Here is a 19,768-nt window from a genome sequence, read left to right on the forward strand (position 1 = left end):
AAACTCCTGGATACTTACATTATTTCTAATGTAAATTCACGAGGAATGCTTTAGACCTGAGAGATAATGTGGAATGGTAATTGTATCAAACGTGTACCTACATTTTATTATCACTATCTTGTTTTCCTGATAAAAATATGAATCTGAATCAAAACTGGTACGACGTATTGACAGTAATTTTGTCACATTGCACACTGTCGTATTGACGGGTAATTTTGTCGCATGGCACACTGTCGTATTGACGGTACTTTTGTCACATGGCACACTGTCGTATTGACGGTACTTTTGTCACATGGAACACTGTCGTATTGACAGGTACATTTGTCGCATGGCACACTGTCGTATTGACGGGTACTTTTGTCGCATGGCACACTGTCGTATTGACGGGTACTTTTGTCACATGGCACACTGTCGTATTGACGGTACTTTTGTCGCATGGCACACTGTCGTATTGACTGGTACTTTTGTCGCATGGCACACTGTCGTATTGACGGGTAATTTTGTCGCATGGCACACTGTCGTATTGACGGGTACTTTGGTGGCATGGCACACTGTCGTATTGACGGTACTTTGGTGGCATGGCACACTGTCGTATTGACGGTACTTTTGTCGCATGGCACACTGTCGTATTGACGGGTAGTTTTGTCGCATGTCGCACTGTCGTATTGACGGGTACTTTTGTCACATGGCACATTGTCGTATTGACGGGTAATTTTGTCACATAGCACACTGTCGTATTGACGGGTACTGTTGTCACATGGTACTCTGTCGTGAGACGCCAATGCAACAGGGCAGTATTTAGTCACCATATTTCTCTGTTCTCGATATCTAGGGAGGAAACACTGGACTTCAAAGACTTATTCCAAGCTTTGGTGATCCTGATATCAATTCGTCTCGGCATCAACCCCAATTGAAAAATGACATTGCTCGCTTGATTACGACATTCCGGTACTGTGATCTGGATCTAATAACGCTCCAAGGAATGACTTGTTTGAACAAACTTGATAATATGATAATTATGATGATAATTATTCCATGAAGATATGCGTTTAGAAAAATGATAATTATGGGTTCAGTCAGTAAGAAAACCACACGCGACTGACAAACCCATCATTAGGGTATACACACCTGTCAAAATTCACGTGACGGCAGTTTTAAAATGGTATGGTGGAGTTCGTAAACTTTTAATTTTCCGGATATCTCTCTTTGCTTTCAACCGATCTCTCGGGAACTCGATTTAAAACCGGCTTGTATTTTATGGACTTTTTTTTTTTGCACGTATATGCTATATTTAGACATGGAGGTACCAACTAGACGCATTTTACCACTACGCCAATGCAACACATTTAACTTAACTTGATAACTGTCGAGTGACGTGAAAAGTAATTTCTAATTGCGCCCTTCAATTTCTAAAAAATATATATATTGGCCCCTCGCTATCTTAAGTTAAAATGCACGAATTTTATATGCCGCCGGTTTCAAGCGATTAAAAACATAGTTCGATCTATCAAATTTCGATGTTCCTATATCAACGAGTTTTGGGCATATGATTTATTTGTTCACTAGTTTAGCGGCAACTACATTTATTACTATATATAAGTAAAAATGTATAGGCAGTATAAAGGAAGGTCATTGTTATTCTTAAACGCTAAAAAAACAACAATATTTTGACGCAGAATCTCTAAATCTATTACTTAACCTGCTACCTGGTATTTTCTATTTAATATCACAAAGAGGTACGAATTAGTACATGAAGAAGTCGAGCTCATGTTAAATGACGTAATGACATTAAAGAGAAAACATTCGTGTACCTGAGCAAAGCTAATTTCGATTTGTTGAATTTGTTAAAATTGTTACAAAAGGCCAATCTACCAGAGCGAGGTGAAGCTTAGCAGTCAATTTCCACTTTGAAAAGTCATGTATAATACACGTCAAAACATTATGTGTAAGTGAGGGGGTACCATACTTTTTAGTCCCCTCCTGAAAAGTGTCCGCAACCACCATGTTCAGCGACAGTAACGTAATACCCAAAAATAAATGTACATAACGCATACTAATAAAATCACAAACGCTTCACTATTAACACATTGGAAAGCAATTAATTTATTTTCTCCCCTATTTCATTTTGCAAATTGATAGATAAGGATGGTCCATCGCCACAGCATCGCCACAGGTGCGCGCCACATCCGTAGCTGCTCGCTGTGTAGCCAATGGAGTTGCTGCAATCTCCGCCCCTTACCTAATACGTCAGACTGAACAACATCAGACAGTGCCAAGGAAGTTGAATGGCAGCATGACCCCGCCTTCCACAACTTTACACGAAGTTGGCCAAGTTTTCGGCATTTAGAACATCTTTCCGGTGGGGTGAAGATCTGTGAATATGACCTCCTTGGCCACCATGGACAGCGCTGGGTCACTTCAGTACCAGCCCACTCAGCTCCTCATGAACTGGGGGGTCTACCTTACCCTCGCGGACGGCCAGGGAGGGGTACAAGGGAGTCAGTCTCTCTACAGTGATCCGTGGTCCAGCCCTGTATCTACGGTCAACTCCGTCAATACCGTAACATCTTTGCTAAAAAATGGACAGAATATTTACGGTCCGGACGGTTGGTCCCCGGTATCGCTGAATGGCCTAAACACTGTAAGTAGCACATGTAAATTACAAAATCAATTTTCGGGAACTGAACTTCCAGCCACAGTATCCAAGTGACGACAGCCATGAAACTAATATGGCAGATCACGAATATCTTTGACAAAATTTCGTTTGTTATGACATGTTGGTTACGGGCCTTTAAGCACTTGTATACTATATTTCAAGTTGTCTTTACATTTTTGTGAATGTGTGTTTCGTTTCGTCAAAACGATGCCGTGATAGTTACTTACTGTCAAGTATATTTTACAAGACTCGAGAAAAAACCCAAGTGAACGAGTGGTGTTTCGACACGTGCTGTTCAGAGCTAATTATCATCAGATGTACTTGGAAGCAAATGACCCATTTCCTTACGGCGTGAAGAGAGCGTCTATATTTATACATAATATAGAATATATAAACCATTTTAGGAATTCTGTATCGTTTATATTGAACGGCCCAAAATATAACCTACTTAGCCAAACACTCTGTGCTGGAGTTTGCCGGGGACGGTATCGTCTGCCTCGCGACGGGGCACTTTCTTGAGGAGGCCCATATCTGTTATCTAGCCCCTCAGACACAGCACATACCAACAGATGTTTCTGCTAGAGTCGAGGCATTAGAAAATAATGCCATTTTCACGAAATTATATCTGAAATTTGAAGTATTCTGTATAGAACTATAGTGTAATTCTTCAAAAATTATGTCAAAGCTGTTTTTGCTTGCATAACTTTTAAGTACATCTGATAAATAATCGTTCTTTAAGTCTGTATAGGTTTGATTTATTTCATTATAATTTCACGTTTACCCAATGTTATAAGTACGTTATTTGGATTCAAGAAGAAAAAGTGATCTTCTGAAAAAGTTTGGTTTACCGTTTTGTGACATTGTTTTCCTCCAGGCCAATGTGGTCTGGAATAATCAAGAATTAGTGTATGTTTATTTTTGAGAACTGGTTTGTTTTGGTGGACTGGTAAATCAGCAGGGGTGAAGGTCCCCTGGGATCTGGCATGTTACTGTGGCCCTCCACAGCTGTGCCCACTTTATCCTGTGGCATGTAGGCAGGGCATCTTCAAGGGGAGTTCTGGGGCAGCACTTCTGTTGTCATAGCCTGGAAAGTAAGGCTGTGATTAAAACTCTCATGTTGACTTTTATAGTTAAAAGAATATTCTCTAAGGCACCATGTGAAATTGAAAGAAAATGAGGTTCTTTTGAGAATTGTTTTTTAAAAGCACACAAGTTGTTTAATTTACAAGATTTAACACTAAATTAACATTAAACCTATCCATCCCTTTGAAACCAATTGCTGTGTATTAAGATCACCTCATTGACCAATAAATGGGAGAAAGTATCAAATCTCTAAATCTACTTTGATCCACAATAGCCTATTGCTTTCCACCTTGTTTCTATAGGGACCTATGGCCTGTGACTTTTTATATTGTTCCAACAAGGGCCTGTGTCTTTCTACCTTGTTTCTATAGGGACCTATGGCCTGTGACTTTTTATATTGTTCCAACAAGGGCCTGTGTCTTTCTACCTTGTTTCTATAGGGACCTATGGCCTGTGACTTTTTATATTGTTCCAATAAGGGCCTGTGTCTTTCTACCTTGTTTCTATAGGGACCGATGACCTGTGACTTTTTATATTGTTCCAACAAGGGCCTGTGTCTTTCTACAGGGACCTATAGCCTGAGATATTTTTTATTGTTTTATTGTTCCCACAGTGGGTTGTCTTTCTACCTTTTTTCCCCACAGGGGTCTTTGTCTACCCCTACCTTGCTCAACAAAGGAACAGCTTTGTTCCCACAAGGGCCTAAGTTTCACTTCTAATGTACTGTTTTGATAAAGAACCCTTGATTGTATGTAATGTTTGCAAAAAAAAAATGAGAAAAAAATCCTTACCTAAACTTTTTTTTATGGTAAAAGACCAAATCACAGAATTGTATTGTTTGGTTTGAGATTACCTGGTAGTGTTTGGTTTGAGATTACCTGGTAGTGTTTGTTTTAAGATTACCTGGTAGTGTTTGGTTTGAGATTACCTGGTAGTGTTTGGTTTAAGATTACCTGGTAGTGTTTGGTTTGAGATTACCTGTTAGTGTTTGGTTGGAGATTACCTGGTAGTGTTTGGTTTGAGATTACCTGGTAGTGCTTGGTTTGAGATTACCTGGTAGTGTTTGTTTTGAGATAACCTGGTAGTGATTGGTTGGAGATTACCTGGTAGTGATTGGTTGGAGATTACCTGGTAGTGATTGGTTGGAGATTACCTGGTAGTGTTTGGTTTGAGATTACCTGGTAGTGTTTGGTTTAAGATTACCTGGTAGTGTTTGGTTTGAGATTACCTGGTCGTGATTGGTTTGAGATTACCTGGTAGTGTTTGGTTTGAGATTACCCGATATTGTTTGGTTTGAGATTACCTGGTAGTGTTTGTTGGAGATTACCTGGTAGTGTTTGGTTTGAGATTACCTGGTAGTGATTGGTTTGAGATTACCTGGTAGTGTTTGGTTTGAGATTACCCGATATTGTTTGGTTTGAGATTACCTGGTAGTGTTTGGTTGGAGATTACCTGGTAGTGTTTGGTTGGAGATTACCTGGTAGTGATTGGTTGGAGATTACCTGGTAGTGTTTGGTTTGAGATTACCTGGTAGTGATTGGTTTGAGATTACCTGGTAGTGTTTGTTTTGAGATAACCTGGTATTGCTTGGTTTGAGATTACCTGGTAGTGATTGGTTTGAGATTACCTGGTAGTGTTTGGTGTGAGATTACCTGGTAGTGATTGGTTTGAGATTACCTGGTAGTGTTTGGTTTGAGATTACCTGGTAGTGCTTGGTTTGAGATTACCTGGTAGTGATTGGTTTGAGATTACCTGGTAGTGTTTGGTTTAAGATTACCTGGTAGTGTTTGGTTTGAGATTACCTGGTAGTGTTTGGTGTGAGATTACCTGGTAGTGTTTGGTTTGAAATTACCTGGTAGTGCTTGGTTTGAGATTACCTGGTAGTGTTTGGTTTGAGATTACCTGGTAGTGTTTGGTTTGAGATTACCTGGTAGTGTTTGGTTTGAGATTACCTGGTAGTGTTTGGTTTGAGATTACCTGGTAGTGTTTGGTTTGAGATTACCTGGTATCTTGTTATTGATTAAAGTCTTTTTACCTTTCAGAATGCGTTCCAGGGCACATTGTCCCAGCAGGTATCAACTTCACCTTATGGGAGCATCAATGATTTGGTGGATCATTTCAGCGACCTGTCCTTGTCCCTGGACAGGAAGCCCAGTAAACGCCCTCCCAGCACCTACCTCTGTCATCTGTGCTTCACCAAAGGCCACTACATCAAAGACTGTCCACAGGTAAAATTAATCCTCATCTGCTACTATTGTGTTCATAGTAGATCTTGTAGCCTTGTGGTCTATATCCAAGTAGATTGTAAGAACCATGGACAGGAGATCATAATGCCATACCTTGGAGACCAGAAGATTGGTGATAGTGTTGTACTAAGGATCAATTATAATCTATATCTATTAACATGGAAAGACGACCAATTCCTGACTATTGATAATGAAATGTCAACATTGATTGTTTTCAAAACTAGAGGTGGAAGTCATACCTACACTTAACTAAGAGAGAACGGAAGTTCTAGGTCATTTTACTTTTAATTCCCAACTTCTTACCAATCATGCTATTTAAACTACTGTTGAATCATGCCATTTAAACTACTGTTGAATCATGTCATTTAAACTACTGTTGAATCATGCTATTTAAACTACTGTTGAATCATGCTATTTAACTACTGTTGAATCATGCTATTTAACTACTGTTGAATCATGCTATTTAAACTACTGTTGAATCATGCTATTTAAACTACTGTTGTTGAATCATGCTATTTAAACTACTGTTGAATCATGCTATTTAAACTGCTATTGAATCATGCTATTTAAACTGCTGTTGAATCATGCTATTTAAACTACTGTTGAATCATGTCATTTAAACTACTGTTGAATCATGCTATTTAAACTACTGTTGAATCATGCTATTTAAACTACTGTTGAATCATGTCATTTAAACTACTGTTTGGTATCAATTAAAAGAAATGACTGGGGATGCAACAATTACCCTTGAGACATTGATCTCTAGTGCTGTCAGGGTGTGTAGTTGGTGTATCCAGTAGTATTCCAATCATTTCCTATGGGAAGTAGATTCAGAGAATGTTATTTTCGCCTTTGAGCAACACAAAACCTATTCGCCCCGTTTTAAATTCATCCTAAATAGTTTTCAAGAAATATCCTTTTCCGCATTTGTAAAATCGAAAAATTCTGTGTACGGTTGTACGGTAGTATGTTTAAGGGGAAGGGGTTGTACGGTATTGTGTTTAAGGGGGAGGGGTTGTACAGTAGTATGTTTTAGGGGGAGGGGTTGTACGGTAGTATGTTTTAGGGGGAGGGGTTGTACGGTAGTATGTTTTAGGGGGAGGGGTTGTACGGTAGTATGTTTAGGGGGAGGGGTTGTACGGTAGTATGTTTAAGGGGGAGGGGTTGTACGGTATTGTGTTTAAGGGGGAGGGGTTGTACAGTAGTATGTTTTAGGGGGAGGGGTTGAATTGTAGTATGTTTTAGGGAGAGGGGTTGTACGGTAGTATGTTTTAGGGGGAGGGGTTGTACAGTAGTATGTTTTAGGGAGAGGGGTTGTACGGTAGTATGTTTTAGGGGGAGGGGTTGTACAGTAGTATGTTTTAGGGGGAGGGGTTGTACGGTAGCTTGTTTTAGGGGGAGGGGTTGTACAGTAGCTTGTTTTAGGGGGAGGGGTTGTACGGTAGTGTGTCTAAGGGGGAGGGGTTGTACGGAATTGTGTTTTAGGGGGAGGGGTTGTACGGTAGTATGTTTTAGGGGGAGGGGTTGTATGGTAGTGTGTTTTAGGGGGAGGGGTTGTATGGTATAGTATTTTAGGGGTAGGGGTTGTATGGTAGTGTTTTAGGGGGAGGGGTTGTACGGTAGTGTGTTTTAGAGAGAGGGGTTGTACAGTAGTATGTTTTAGAGAGAGGGGTTGTATGGTAGTGTGTTTTAGGGGGAGGGGTTGTATTGTAGTGTGTTTTAGGGGGAGGGGGTGTACGGTAGTGTGTTTTAGAGAGAGGGGTTGGATGGTAATGTGTTTTAGGGGTAGGAGTTGTATGGTAGTGTGTTTTAGGGGGAGGGGTTGTACAGTAGTATGTTTTAGAGAGAGGGGTTGTATGGTAGTGTGTTTTAGGGGGAGGGGTTGTACAGTAGTATGTTTTAGAGAGAGGGTTGTATGGTAGTGTGTTTTAGGGGGAGGGGTTGTACAGTAGTATGTTTTAGAGAGAGGGGTTGTACGGTAGTGTGTTTTAGGGGGAGGGGTTGTATGGTAGTAGGGGTTGTACGGTAATGTGTTTTAGAGAGAGGGGTTGAATTGTAGTGTGTTTTAGGGGGAGGGGTTGTATGGTAGTGTGTTTTAGGGGGAGGGGTTGTATGGTAGTGTGTTTTAGGGGGAGGGGTTGTATGGTATAGTATTTTAGGGGTAGGGGTTGTATGGTAGTGTGTTTTAGGGGGAGGGGTTGTACGGTAGTGTGTTTTAGAGAGAGGGGTTGTACAGTAGTATGTTTTAGAGAGAGGGGTTGTATGGTAGTGTGTTTTAGGGGGAGGGGTTGTATTGTAGTGTGTTTTAGGGGGAGGGGTTGTATGGTAGTGTGTTTTAGAGAGAGGGGTTGGATGGTAGTGTGTTTTAGGGGGAGGGGTTGTATGGTAGTGTGTTTTAGGGGGAGGGGTTGTATGGTAGTGTGTTTTAGGGGAGGGGTTGTATGGTAGTGTGTTTTAGGGGGAGGGGTTGTACAGTAGTATGTTTAGAGAGAGGGGTTGTACGGTAGTGTGTTTTAGGGGGAGGGGTTGTATGGTAGTGTGTTTTAGGGGGAGGGGTTGTATGGTAGTGTGTTTTAGGGGGAGGGGTTGTATGTAGTGTGTTTAGGGGAGGGGTTGTACAGTAGTGTGTTTAGAGAGTAGGGGTTGTATGGTAGTGTGTTTTAGGGGGAGGGATTGTATGGTAGTGTGTTTTAGAGAGAGGGGTTGTATGGTAGTGTGTTTTAGGGGGAGGGGTTGTACAGTAGTGTGTTTTAGGGGTAGGGGTTGTATGGTAGTGTGTTTTAGGGGGAGGGATTGTACAGTAGTGTGTTTTAGGGGGAGGGGTTGTATGGTATTGTATTTTAGGGGTAGGGGTTGTATGGTAGTGTGATTTAGGGGGAGATGTGGTGTGTTAGTTTTAGGGGAGGTGATGTGGTGTGGTACTTTCCAGGGTAGGAGATACACATCTATATGACTAACAGCCTGGCCTCTTGCCAGTCCCATGGACCATGATGTATTATAAACATTATCAGCCACACAATAGACTTTTCTCCTGGCCAATAAAATTCAACAGTTGTATGGTTTTCTACTTGTGGCCATTAATCTATAGTGTAGAGAGGAATTTGGTGTTACTTGTTGGCTTGTCAACCCCAATGAGAGGAGTGTAGATCTCCCCTCCCATCACTAGGTGCCCCCTCCCACTCTCTGTTCCACTGCTGTTTATACCAGTCTAGCAGCCTGTATTAGTTTGTTGTCAAGGTATGCATCACTTACTGGAATGTAGACAAGTTCTCCGACATTTAGGGTTAGTTTGGTTTGTTGACAATATCTTGCATTGAGCATGAGTATGTTGACATAATGTAGGTTTGTGGATGCTACTTAGGTATTTGGACATTTATGGTTTATTAGTGGTGAATACAAAGTTCATTGTACTGGTTGGTTACCCGTTATCATGAAAATAAAATGTTTCGCCCATTCTGCATTGTCATCAGTTTTTAGCTCACATGCGGGAAATGCCACTGAGCATATTATGCAGCATCTGTCGTCCACCCTTTTGCCTGTCAACCATCTTCAGTTTATGGGCTTTTAGAATATCTTTTGTCTGTGGTCCATCAGTCCATCTCTCTAGAGGTACTGATATGTTACAGCTATTTCTCACTATTTCTCTAGTGGTACTGATAATAACATATGTTATAGCTATTTCTCACTATTTCTCGGAGATGTGCTGATAACAATATGTTATAGCTATTTCTCACTATTTCTCGGAGATGTGCTGATAACAATATGTTATAGCTATTTCTCACTATTTCTCGGAGATGTGCTGATAACAATATGTTATAGCTATTTCTCACTATTTCTCAAAGTACAGATAATATATGTTACAGCTATTTCTCGAAAAGGTACTGATAACAATATATGTTATAGACTTTTAGCTATTTCTTACTTTGCTGATCAGAATTTGATTTGATTTGTCTGGAAGCATTCAGAGGCGAGGGGAATTCAAAATTGTACAGATGTTGGGGCTGACTTGCCAGGGGGATGAAGGGCAGATTCAAAAGTGGGCACTTCTGCTTTATTTCTATTAACTTCCTCTCTGAAGGTGGCTGAGTGGTTAAGGTGTCCCAACACTTTATCACTAGCCCTCCACCTTTGGGTTGTGAGTTCGAAATCTACGTGGGGCAGTTGCCAGGTACTGACTGTAGGCCGGTGATTTTTCTCTGCGTACTCTGGCTTTCCTCCACCTCTAAAACCGGGCACGTCCTTCAATGACCCTGACTGTTAATTAATAGGACGTTAAACAAAATAAACCAAACCAAGCCAAACCTCTCTGAAACAAAGCAATGGATATCACTTATATTTGACTGAAAGCATCCCTGGATGTTCACGATTGAAAATATGTATATTTACGAAAATTACACATATTGGTGGATCTGAACCCCTTGGGGGCTGAGGGTGGAACCAAAAAGCAGCAATTCAACTATATTTCTATCAATTACTACTTCTGTGGAACTAAGTAATGTATATATAACTTTCATATTTGACTGGTAATATTCCTATGTGATGGAGATTCCAAATTGTACTAATGGTTGGGCAGAGGGGCTGGGCCCTATGAGGGAAAGCAAATTATTCAAAATCCATATACCATATTTGATCTGAAGCATCTTTGAGTAAAAGGGAACAAATTTGGTATAAATTGTGAGTCTGGCCGTCCAGGGTAAAAAATATGTAATCACTGAAATATCCGAGTGAGCAATACAGTTATACACTACATACAGTTACTTTTAGAAAAAAACCATATTTATCATCTTGGTAAAAGTAAAAAAAACCCTTCAATATAAGGTGTTCTGCAGGGAGGGAATTTAAATTAAACTGGCTTAATTGATAAATTAACAGTAATTCTGCTACAAATGGTTCCTGGTAATGAAGCTAGTACAAACTGATTGAGATTTGTATATTGTATCATTTTGTTTGATATGTAAACAATGTATCTGTCTAAATACAACTGTAAAGCAAGATCAGAGGATTCCAGACAAAATTGTAACACAAGAAACTGAACACCTACAAGATATATTGTGAGTTATGTTGTAGATGTTGTTGTCTGAGGAAAATTGATCTTTACAGGCACTGAGCTGGATTATTACCGATGACAAAACACCTTAATTAGAACATCAGAGGAGGTCTCGCCTTCAAATTTGTCTCCTACTTTTGCTTAAATATGGTTGAACTTCCAAAAGTGTAAATAAAAACTGAGTAACGTTAGTCTATACACTTTGAACTTGTGTGGTTATTAGCTCACCTGGGCTTATGCCATACCGTGGCGTCCGTCGTCCGTCCGTCCGTCTGTCGTCCGTCCGTCGTCCGTCGTCCGTCCGTCAACAATTGACTTATTTGACTTCTTCTTCATAACCGCTGATCGGAATTTGCACAAACTTGGTCAGAAGCATCCCTATGGGTAGGGGACTCAAAATTGTACAAATGATGGGGCTGACCCCCTGGGGGCCTCTGGGGCGGGGCCAAAAGGGGTCAATTTGGCGTTATTGATATAAACGACTTCTTCTCTGAAACCAAGCAATGGCTATCGCTCATATTTGCCTGGTAGCATCACTATGGGGTGGGGATTCAAAATTGTACAAATGATGGGGCTGACCCCCCAGGGGCCTGAGGGGCGGGGCCGAATGTGGTCAATCCGGCTATATTCATATAAACGACTTCTTTTCTGAAACCAAGCAATGGCTATCGCTCATATTTGCCCAGAAGCATTATGGAGTGGGGATTCAAAATTGTACAAATGATGGGGCTGACCCCCCAGGGGCCTGAGGGGCGGGGCCGAATGTGGTCAATCCGGCTATATTCATATAAACAACTTCCTCTCTGAAACCAAGCAATGGCTATCGCTCATATTTGCCTGGTAGCATCACTATGGGGTGGGGATTCAAAATTGGTCAATTTGTTTAAACAACTTCTTCTCTGAAACTAAGCAATGGATATTATTCACATCTGTATGGTAGCATGGTTATGGGGTGGGGATTCAAAATTGTAAAAATGTTTGGGTTGACCCTGGCCGCCAGGGGGCTGGAGATGTTGCCAAAAGGGGTCAATTTGGCTAAATTGATTTAAACAACTTATTCTCTGAAACTTAGCAATGATTTCACTGGTAGCATCATATTGGGGAAGGGATTGGAAATTGCATAAAGGAAGGAGCTGACCCCCCAGGGGGCAGAGGGCAGGGTCAAAAGGGGTCAATTGGTCTAAACAAGTTCTTCTCTGAAACCAAGCAATGGATATCACTCACATTTGTGTGGTAGCATCCCTATAGGGTCGCGCCAAAAGTCAATTTCATTTCATGGATTAATGCACTTTTTGGCATATTTAGTATTAAAATAAAAACAATGTACATGTACCCATATAAAATGCTTATGATATATATTGACAGCAATACCAGCAACAAATATACAAGTTTAAGCATCATTCTTGTTTCATATCTCATGAAACCAGGTGAGCGATACAGGCCCTCTGGGCCTCTTGTTTGACTAAAGCCAGCTACTACAATTATACATACACTGGAGATGGAATCTATATCTCAATACTACAGTCATTGGTAAGACAAAAAACAGTTGCATTTTGAAATAATGGAACATTGATTCAAAGTCCTGGTACCTCCACAAACTGATGGGAGATACAAATGAAAGTTTTGAAGGTATGGAATGGATGGGAAGGTTTGATGTATCGGATTGAAGAGCTTGTATGTGTTGTCTTGTAGTATGTCTGTACTCTACAACTAGTTAGTTTTTACATGGCTCAAAGTACCAGTGACACTACACTATTTGTCACTGCAACATCTTACTTGGGACATTTGTAGAATTAATTCCTACAGGAACTCATCTGCTGTGCATTCTTGGCATATAATTTACATCTGGTATGGGACTGTAATTGGCAGAATTGTCAGTACAGTTCAACATTTGATTTTAACAACTAGAACAGTCTTTTATAAGGGCAGTAAGAAACTGGGATGAAGAAAGTTTCCTCATGTAAATGACCTTGATGTACTTCCGAGGTCATGGGGCGTGTATGTTAAAATGTCACGGTTTAGCCAGCATCTACCAAGGATGTTAATACAACATTACAAAGAATCTGGTATGATGATACACATGAGCAGTGTGGACTGTTAATCTGGTATGATGATATACATCAGTAGTGTGGACTGTTAATCTGGTATGATGATATACATCAGTAGTGTGGACTGTTAATCTGGTATGATGATATACATAGCAGTGTGGACTGTTTATCTGGTATGATGATATACATCAGTAGTGTGGACTGTTAATCTGGTATGATGATATACATCAGTAGTGTGGACTGTTAATCTGGTATGATGATACACATCAGCGGTGTGGACTGTTAATCTGGTATGATGATATACATCAGTAGTGTGGACTGTTAATCTGGTATGATGATACACATCAGCGGTGTGGACTGTTAATCTGGTATGATGATATACATCAGTAGTGTGGACTGTTAATCTGGTATGATGATATACATCAGTAGTGTGGACTGTTAATCTGGTATGATGATATACATCAGTAGTGTGGACTGTTAATCTGGTATGATGATATACATCAGTAGTGTGGACTGTTAATCTGGTATGATGATATACATCAGTAGTGTGGACTGTTAATCTGGTATGATGATACACATCAGCGGTGTGGACTGTTAATCTGGTATGATGATATACATCAGTAGTGTGGACTGTTAATCTGGTATGATGATATACATCAGTAGTGTGGACTGTTAATCTGTTAATCTGGTATGATGATACACATCAGTAGTGTGGACTGTTGATCTAGTATGATGATATACATCAGCGGTGTGGACTGTTAATCTGGTATGATGATACACATCAGCGGTGTGGACTGTTAATCTGGTATGATGATATACATCAGTAGTGTGGACTGTTGATCTGGTATGATGATATACATCAGCAGTGTGGACTGTTAATCTGGTATGATGATATACATCAGTAGTGTGGACTGTTAATCTGGTATGATGATATACATCAGTAGTGTGGACTGTTAATCTGTTAATCTGGTATGATGATATACATCAGCAGTGTGGACTGTTAATCTGGTATGATGATATACATCAGTAGTGTGGACTGTTGATCTGGTATGATGATATACATCAGCAGTGTGGACTGTTAATCTGGTACGATATACATCAGCAGTGTGGACTGTTGATCTGGTATGATGATATACATCAGCAGTGTGGACTGTTAATCTGGTATGATGATATACATCAGTAGTGTGGACTGTTAATCTGGTATGATGATATACATCAGCGGTGTGGACTGTTAATCTGGTATGATGATATACATCAGCGGTGTGGACTGTTAATCTGGTATGATGATATACATCAGTAGTGTGGACTGTTAATCTGGTATGATATACATCAGCGGTGTGGACTGTTAATCTGGTATGATGATATACATCAGCAGTGTGGACTGTTAATCTGGTATGATGATATACATCAGCGGTGTGGACTGTTTATCTGGTATGATGATATACATCAGCGGTGTGGACTGTTAATCTGGTATGATGATATACATCAGCGGTGTGGACTGTTAATCTGGTATGATGATATACATCAGCAGTGTGGACTGTTAATCTGGTATGATGATATACATCAGCGGTGTGGACTGTTAATCTGGTATGATGATATACATCAGTAGTGTGGACTGTTGATCTGGTATGATGATATACATCAGTAGTGTGGACTGTTAATCTGGTATGATGATATACATAGCAGTGTGGACTGTTAATCTGTTAATCTGGTATGATGATATACATCAGCAGTGTGGACTGTTAATCTGTTAATCTGGTATGATGATATACATAGCAGTGTGGACTGTTAATCTGGTATGATGATATACATCAGCAGTGTGGACTGTTAATCTGTTAATCTGGTATGATGATATACATAGCAGTGTGGACTGTTAATCTGGTATGATGATACACATCAGTAGTGTGGACTGTTAATCTGGTATGATGATATACATCAGCAGTGTGGACTGTTTATCTGTTAATCTGGTATGATGATATACATCAGCGGTGTGGACTGTTAATCTGGTATGATGATATACATCAGTAGTGTGGACTGTTGATCTGGTATGATGATATACATCAGCAGTGTGGACTGTTAATCTGGTATGATGATATACATCAGCAGTGTGGACTGTTAATCTGGTATGATGATATACATCAGCAGTGTGGACTGTTAATCTGGTATGATGATATACATCAGTAGTGTGGACTGTTAATCTGGTATGATGATATACATCAGCAGTGTGGACTGTTAATCTTTTAATCTGGTATGATGATATACATCAGCAGTGTGGACTGTTAATCTGGTATGATGATATACATCAGCGGTGTGGACTGTTAATCTGGTATGATGATATACATCAGCAGTGTGGACTGTTAATCTGGTATGATGATATACATCAGCGGTGTGGACTGTTAATCGGGTATGATGATATACATCAGTAGTGTGGACTGTTAATCTGGTACGATATACATCAGCAGTGTGGACTGTTGATCTGGTATGATGATATACATCAGTAGTGTGGACTGTTAATCTGGTACGATGATATACATCAGCGGTGTGGACTGTTAATCTGGTATGATGATATACATCAGCGGTGTGGACTGTTAATCTGGTATGATGATATACATCAGCACTGTGGACTGTTAATTTGGTATGATGATATACATCAGCGGTGTGGACTGTTGATCTGGTATGATGATATACATTAGCGGTGTGGACTGTTGATCTGGTACGATGATATACATCAGTAGTGTGGACTGTTAATCTGTTAATCTGGTATGATGATATACATCAGTAGTGTGGACTGTTAATCTGTTAATCTGGTATGATGATATACATCAGCGGTGTGGACTGTTGATCTGGTATGATGATATACATCAGCGGTGTGGACTGTTAATCTGGTATGATGATATACATCAGTAGTGTGGACTGTTAATCTGTTAATCTGGTATGATGATATACATCAGCAGTGTGGACTGTTAATCTGTTAATCTGGTATGATGATATACATCAGTAGTGTGGACTGTTAATCTGTTAATCTGGTATGATGATATACATCAGCAGTGTGGACTGTTGATCTGGTATGATGATACACATCAGTAGTGTGGACTGTTAATCTGGTATGATGATATACATCAGTAGTGTGGACTGTTAATCTGTTAATCTGGTATGATGATATACATCAGCGGTGTGGACTGTTGATCTGGTATGATGATATACATCAGCGGTGTGGACTGTTAATCTGGTATGATGATATACATCAGTAGTGTGGACTGTTAATCTGTTAATCTGGTATGATGATATACATCAGTAGTGTGGACTGTTAATCTGTTAATCTGGTATGATGATATACATCAGCAGTGTGGACTGTTAATCTGGTATGATGATATACATCAGTAGTGTGGACTGTTAATCTGTTAATCTGGTATGATGATATACATCAGCGGTGTGGACTGTTGATCTGGTATGATGATATACATCAGCGGTGTGGACTGTTAATCTGGTATGATGATATACATCAGTAGTGTGGACTTTTAATCTGGTATGATGATATACATCAGCGGTGTGGACTGTTAATCTGGTATGATGATATACATCAGCAGTGTGGACTGTTAATCTGGTATGATGATATACATCAGCAGTGTGGACTGTTAATCTGGTATGATGATATACATCAGTAGTGTGGACTGTTAATCTGGTATGATGATATACATCAGTAGTGTGGACTGTTAATCTGGTATGATGATATACATCAGTAGTGTGGACTGTTGTGCTGAGCTGAATGGTCAGATAAGGTCACAGGAGTTACTTATGTTTAACCATTCATTTAACATTATCTAAAGAATTATAAAGTATAGTTTTTCGGCATAGCCGTATAATATTCTTTTGGCCCCGGATATGATGCAACAGGTGGCGTTACTGGTCAAGATGAAGTATGTGATTGGTCAATTTAATGGTAAATGCAAAATGCAGATATACAGTTAAAAAACGAAACAAAGTTAAGATTCAATGCAAGCTGAATAAGTGGATGTATCTTTTCAAATGACACATCAATAAAATTATATTCCAGATTCAAATGCAGTCTTATTACCACCAAAGATTATTCAAGCTGATAGAATTTTGTTATCTGTGCTGAAACGCATTAGTTCGTTAATTTATTTCACCGGCAGTTTTACATTATAACCACCAGCATTAAAACTATGCCGTTTATCTTTTTTAAAGATATTTCTTGTTAATATATGAGCTGTACAAGCCCTCTGAGCCTTATGTTGAATGTAAGAAACATGTATACACGTGTTGTCCTTGTCTACTGTAGGTGTGTATACATGTGTCAGCATGTTCTGATTTAGATTTTGAGTCAGATTTTGCAGCCGACAGCAGACATGTCTTGTGATGGATTCATTGCCTGTTTTAACTGCTATTACACTGCTAGACATGTAACCGAGCAAGGAAATATTGATAGTAACTAAACAACTTAGGTTGTGTCATTGTGACATCTATGAAAGTAGATGTTGCTCAACTAATCTGTTTGAATGATCAACTTTGTCTCTAACCTGCTCTAAGCATTATCACAAAGTAATATTATTGGTGGTACAATAGGATGTTGACTAGTGCTAATTGGAACTTTAGAGTAACGCAAGTACAACACATACTCTACCAAATGGGGTTGTTCCTGTCGACTGCCTGATTTGTAACTCCACCAATGTAAACAGAACATCATCACTCTATAAATAGTTGTATACATAACTTAGGTATGACATCATGTATCATCCTTAGGTGGGCATGGTAACCAACCAACACATGTACAGGTCAATAGGTCAAAGAGGGCATGGTAACCAACCAACACATGTACTCACAGGTCAATAGGTCATAGGGGACATTGTAACCAACCAACACATGTACTGGTCAATGGGTCATAAGGGGACATGGTAACCAACCACCACATGTACTGGTCAATAGGTCAGAAGGGGCACAGTAACCAACCAACACATGTACTCACAGGTCAATAGGTCATAGGGGACATTGTAACCAACCAACACATGTACTGGTCAATGGGTCATAGGGGACATGGTAACCAACCACCACATGTACTGGTCAATAGGTCAGAAGGGGCACAGTAACCAACCAATACATGTACTGGTCAATGGGTCATAGGGGGCACAGTAACCAACCACCACATGTACTGGTCAATAGGTCATAGGGGGCACGGTAACCAGGCCACACATGTACTGGTCAGTAGGGCATAGGGGGCACGGTAACCAACCAATACATGTACTGGTCAATGGGTCATAGGGGACATGGTAACCAACCACCACTTGTACTGGTCAATAGGTCATAGGGGACATAGTAACCAACCAATACATGTACTGGTCAATAGGTCATAGGGGGCATGGTAACCAACCAATACATGTACTGGTCAATGGGTCATATGGGGCACGGTAACCAACCACTACATGTACTGGTCAGTAGGTCATAGGGGGCACGGTAACCAACCAACACATGTACTGGTCAATAGGTCATAGGGGGCACGGTCACCAACCAACACATGTACTGGTCAATAGGTCATAGGGGGCACGGTAACCAACCACCACATGTACTGGTCAATAGGTCATAGGGGGCACAGTAACCAACCAACACATGTACTGGTCAATAGGTCATAGGGGGCACGGTAACCAACCAACACATGTACTCACAGGTCAATAGGTCATAGGGGACATTGTAACCAACCAACACATGTACTGGTCAATGGGTCATAGGGGGCACGGTAACCAACCAACACATGTACTGGTCAGTAGGTCATAGGGGGCACGGTAACCAACCAACACATGTACTGGTCAATAGGTCATAGGGGGCACGGTAACCAACCAACACATGTACTGGTCAATGGGTCATAGGGGCATGGTAACCAACCAATACATGTACTGGTCAATAGGTCATAGGGGGCATGGTAACCAACCAACACATGTACTGGTCAATAGGTCAGAAGGGGCACGGTAACCAGGTCACACACATGCACTGTCCATAGATGTATGACAGATAGAAATTGTCCAAATAATGTTATGTTAAATATGCATGTGTATAGATAACATTATCAGACTATCTAGTGACCATGCTGTATGATCAATAACCCCTGGCTGAAGGGAAGGGCCATACATGTCCCCCATGGTGACCACATGGTGCAGGATGCTTTGCTTGATATTGCATATAAATGTTACATTTGATATCCTGATAATGTTATCTATACATAGGTATATTTTAAACATAATTTGGAACGTTTCTTTCTGTCATAGATGGTACAGTAACCAGGCCACACATGTTCTGTCCATAGATGGTACAGTAACCAGGCCACACATGAACTGTCCATAGATGGTACAGTAACCAGGCCACATATGTTCTGTCCATAGATGGTACAGTAACCAGGCCACACATGTACCGTTAATAGATGGTACAGTAAGCAGGCCATACATGTAACGTCTATAGAAGGTACAGTAACCAGGCCACACATGTACTGTCCATAGATGGTACAGTAACCAGGCCACATATGTTCTGTCCATAGATGGTACAGTAACCAGGTCACACATGTTCTGTCCATAGATGGTACAGTAACCAGGCCACATATGTTCTGTCCATAGATGGTACAGTAACCAGGTCACACATGTTCTGTCCATAGATGGTACAGTAACCAGGTCACACATGTTCTGTC

General features: G+C 40.4%; 1 protein-coding gene across 3 annotated transcripts in view; it reads left to right on the plus strand.

The window, feature by feature from the left end:
• Nucleotides 1-2,300: 2,300 nt before the first annotated feature.
• The window catches only part of LOC117326785 (zinc finger CCHC domain-containing protein 24-like), a 36,759-nt gene continuing 19,291 nt past the window's right edge, over nt 2,301-19,768 (plus strand). For 2 of the 3 annotated variants that reach the window (XR_004532510.1, XM_033883510.1), the window contains exons 1-2: nt 2,305-2,641; nt 5,782-5,967. Coding sequence is in view for 2 of the 3 variants with exons in the window: in XM_033883510.1 (XP_033739401.1) it covers nt 2,381-2,641; nt 5,782-5,967 (447 nt within the window). In the remaining variant the exon portion in view is untranslated. Of the gene's footprint in view, nt 2,642-5,781; nt 5,968-19,768 lie in introns of all 3 variants that reach the window. The other variant, XM_033883521.1, reaches the window with a different exon arrangement.

This window comes from Pecten maximus, chromosome 1, assembly GCF_902652985.1.
Source record: "Pecten maximus chromosome 1, xPecMax1.1, whole genome shotgun sequence".
Classification (NCBI taxonomy): domain Eukaryota; kingdom Metazoa; phylum Mollusca; class Bivalvia; order Pectinida; family Pectinidae; genus Pecten; species Pecten maximus.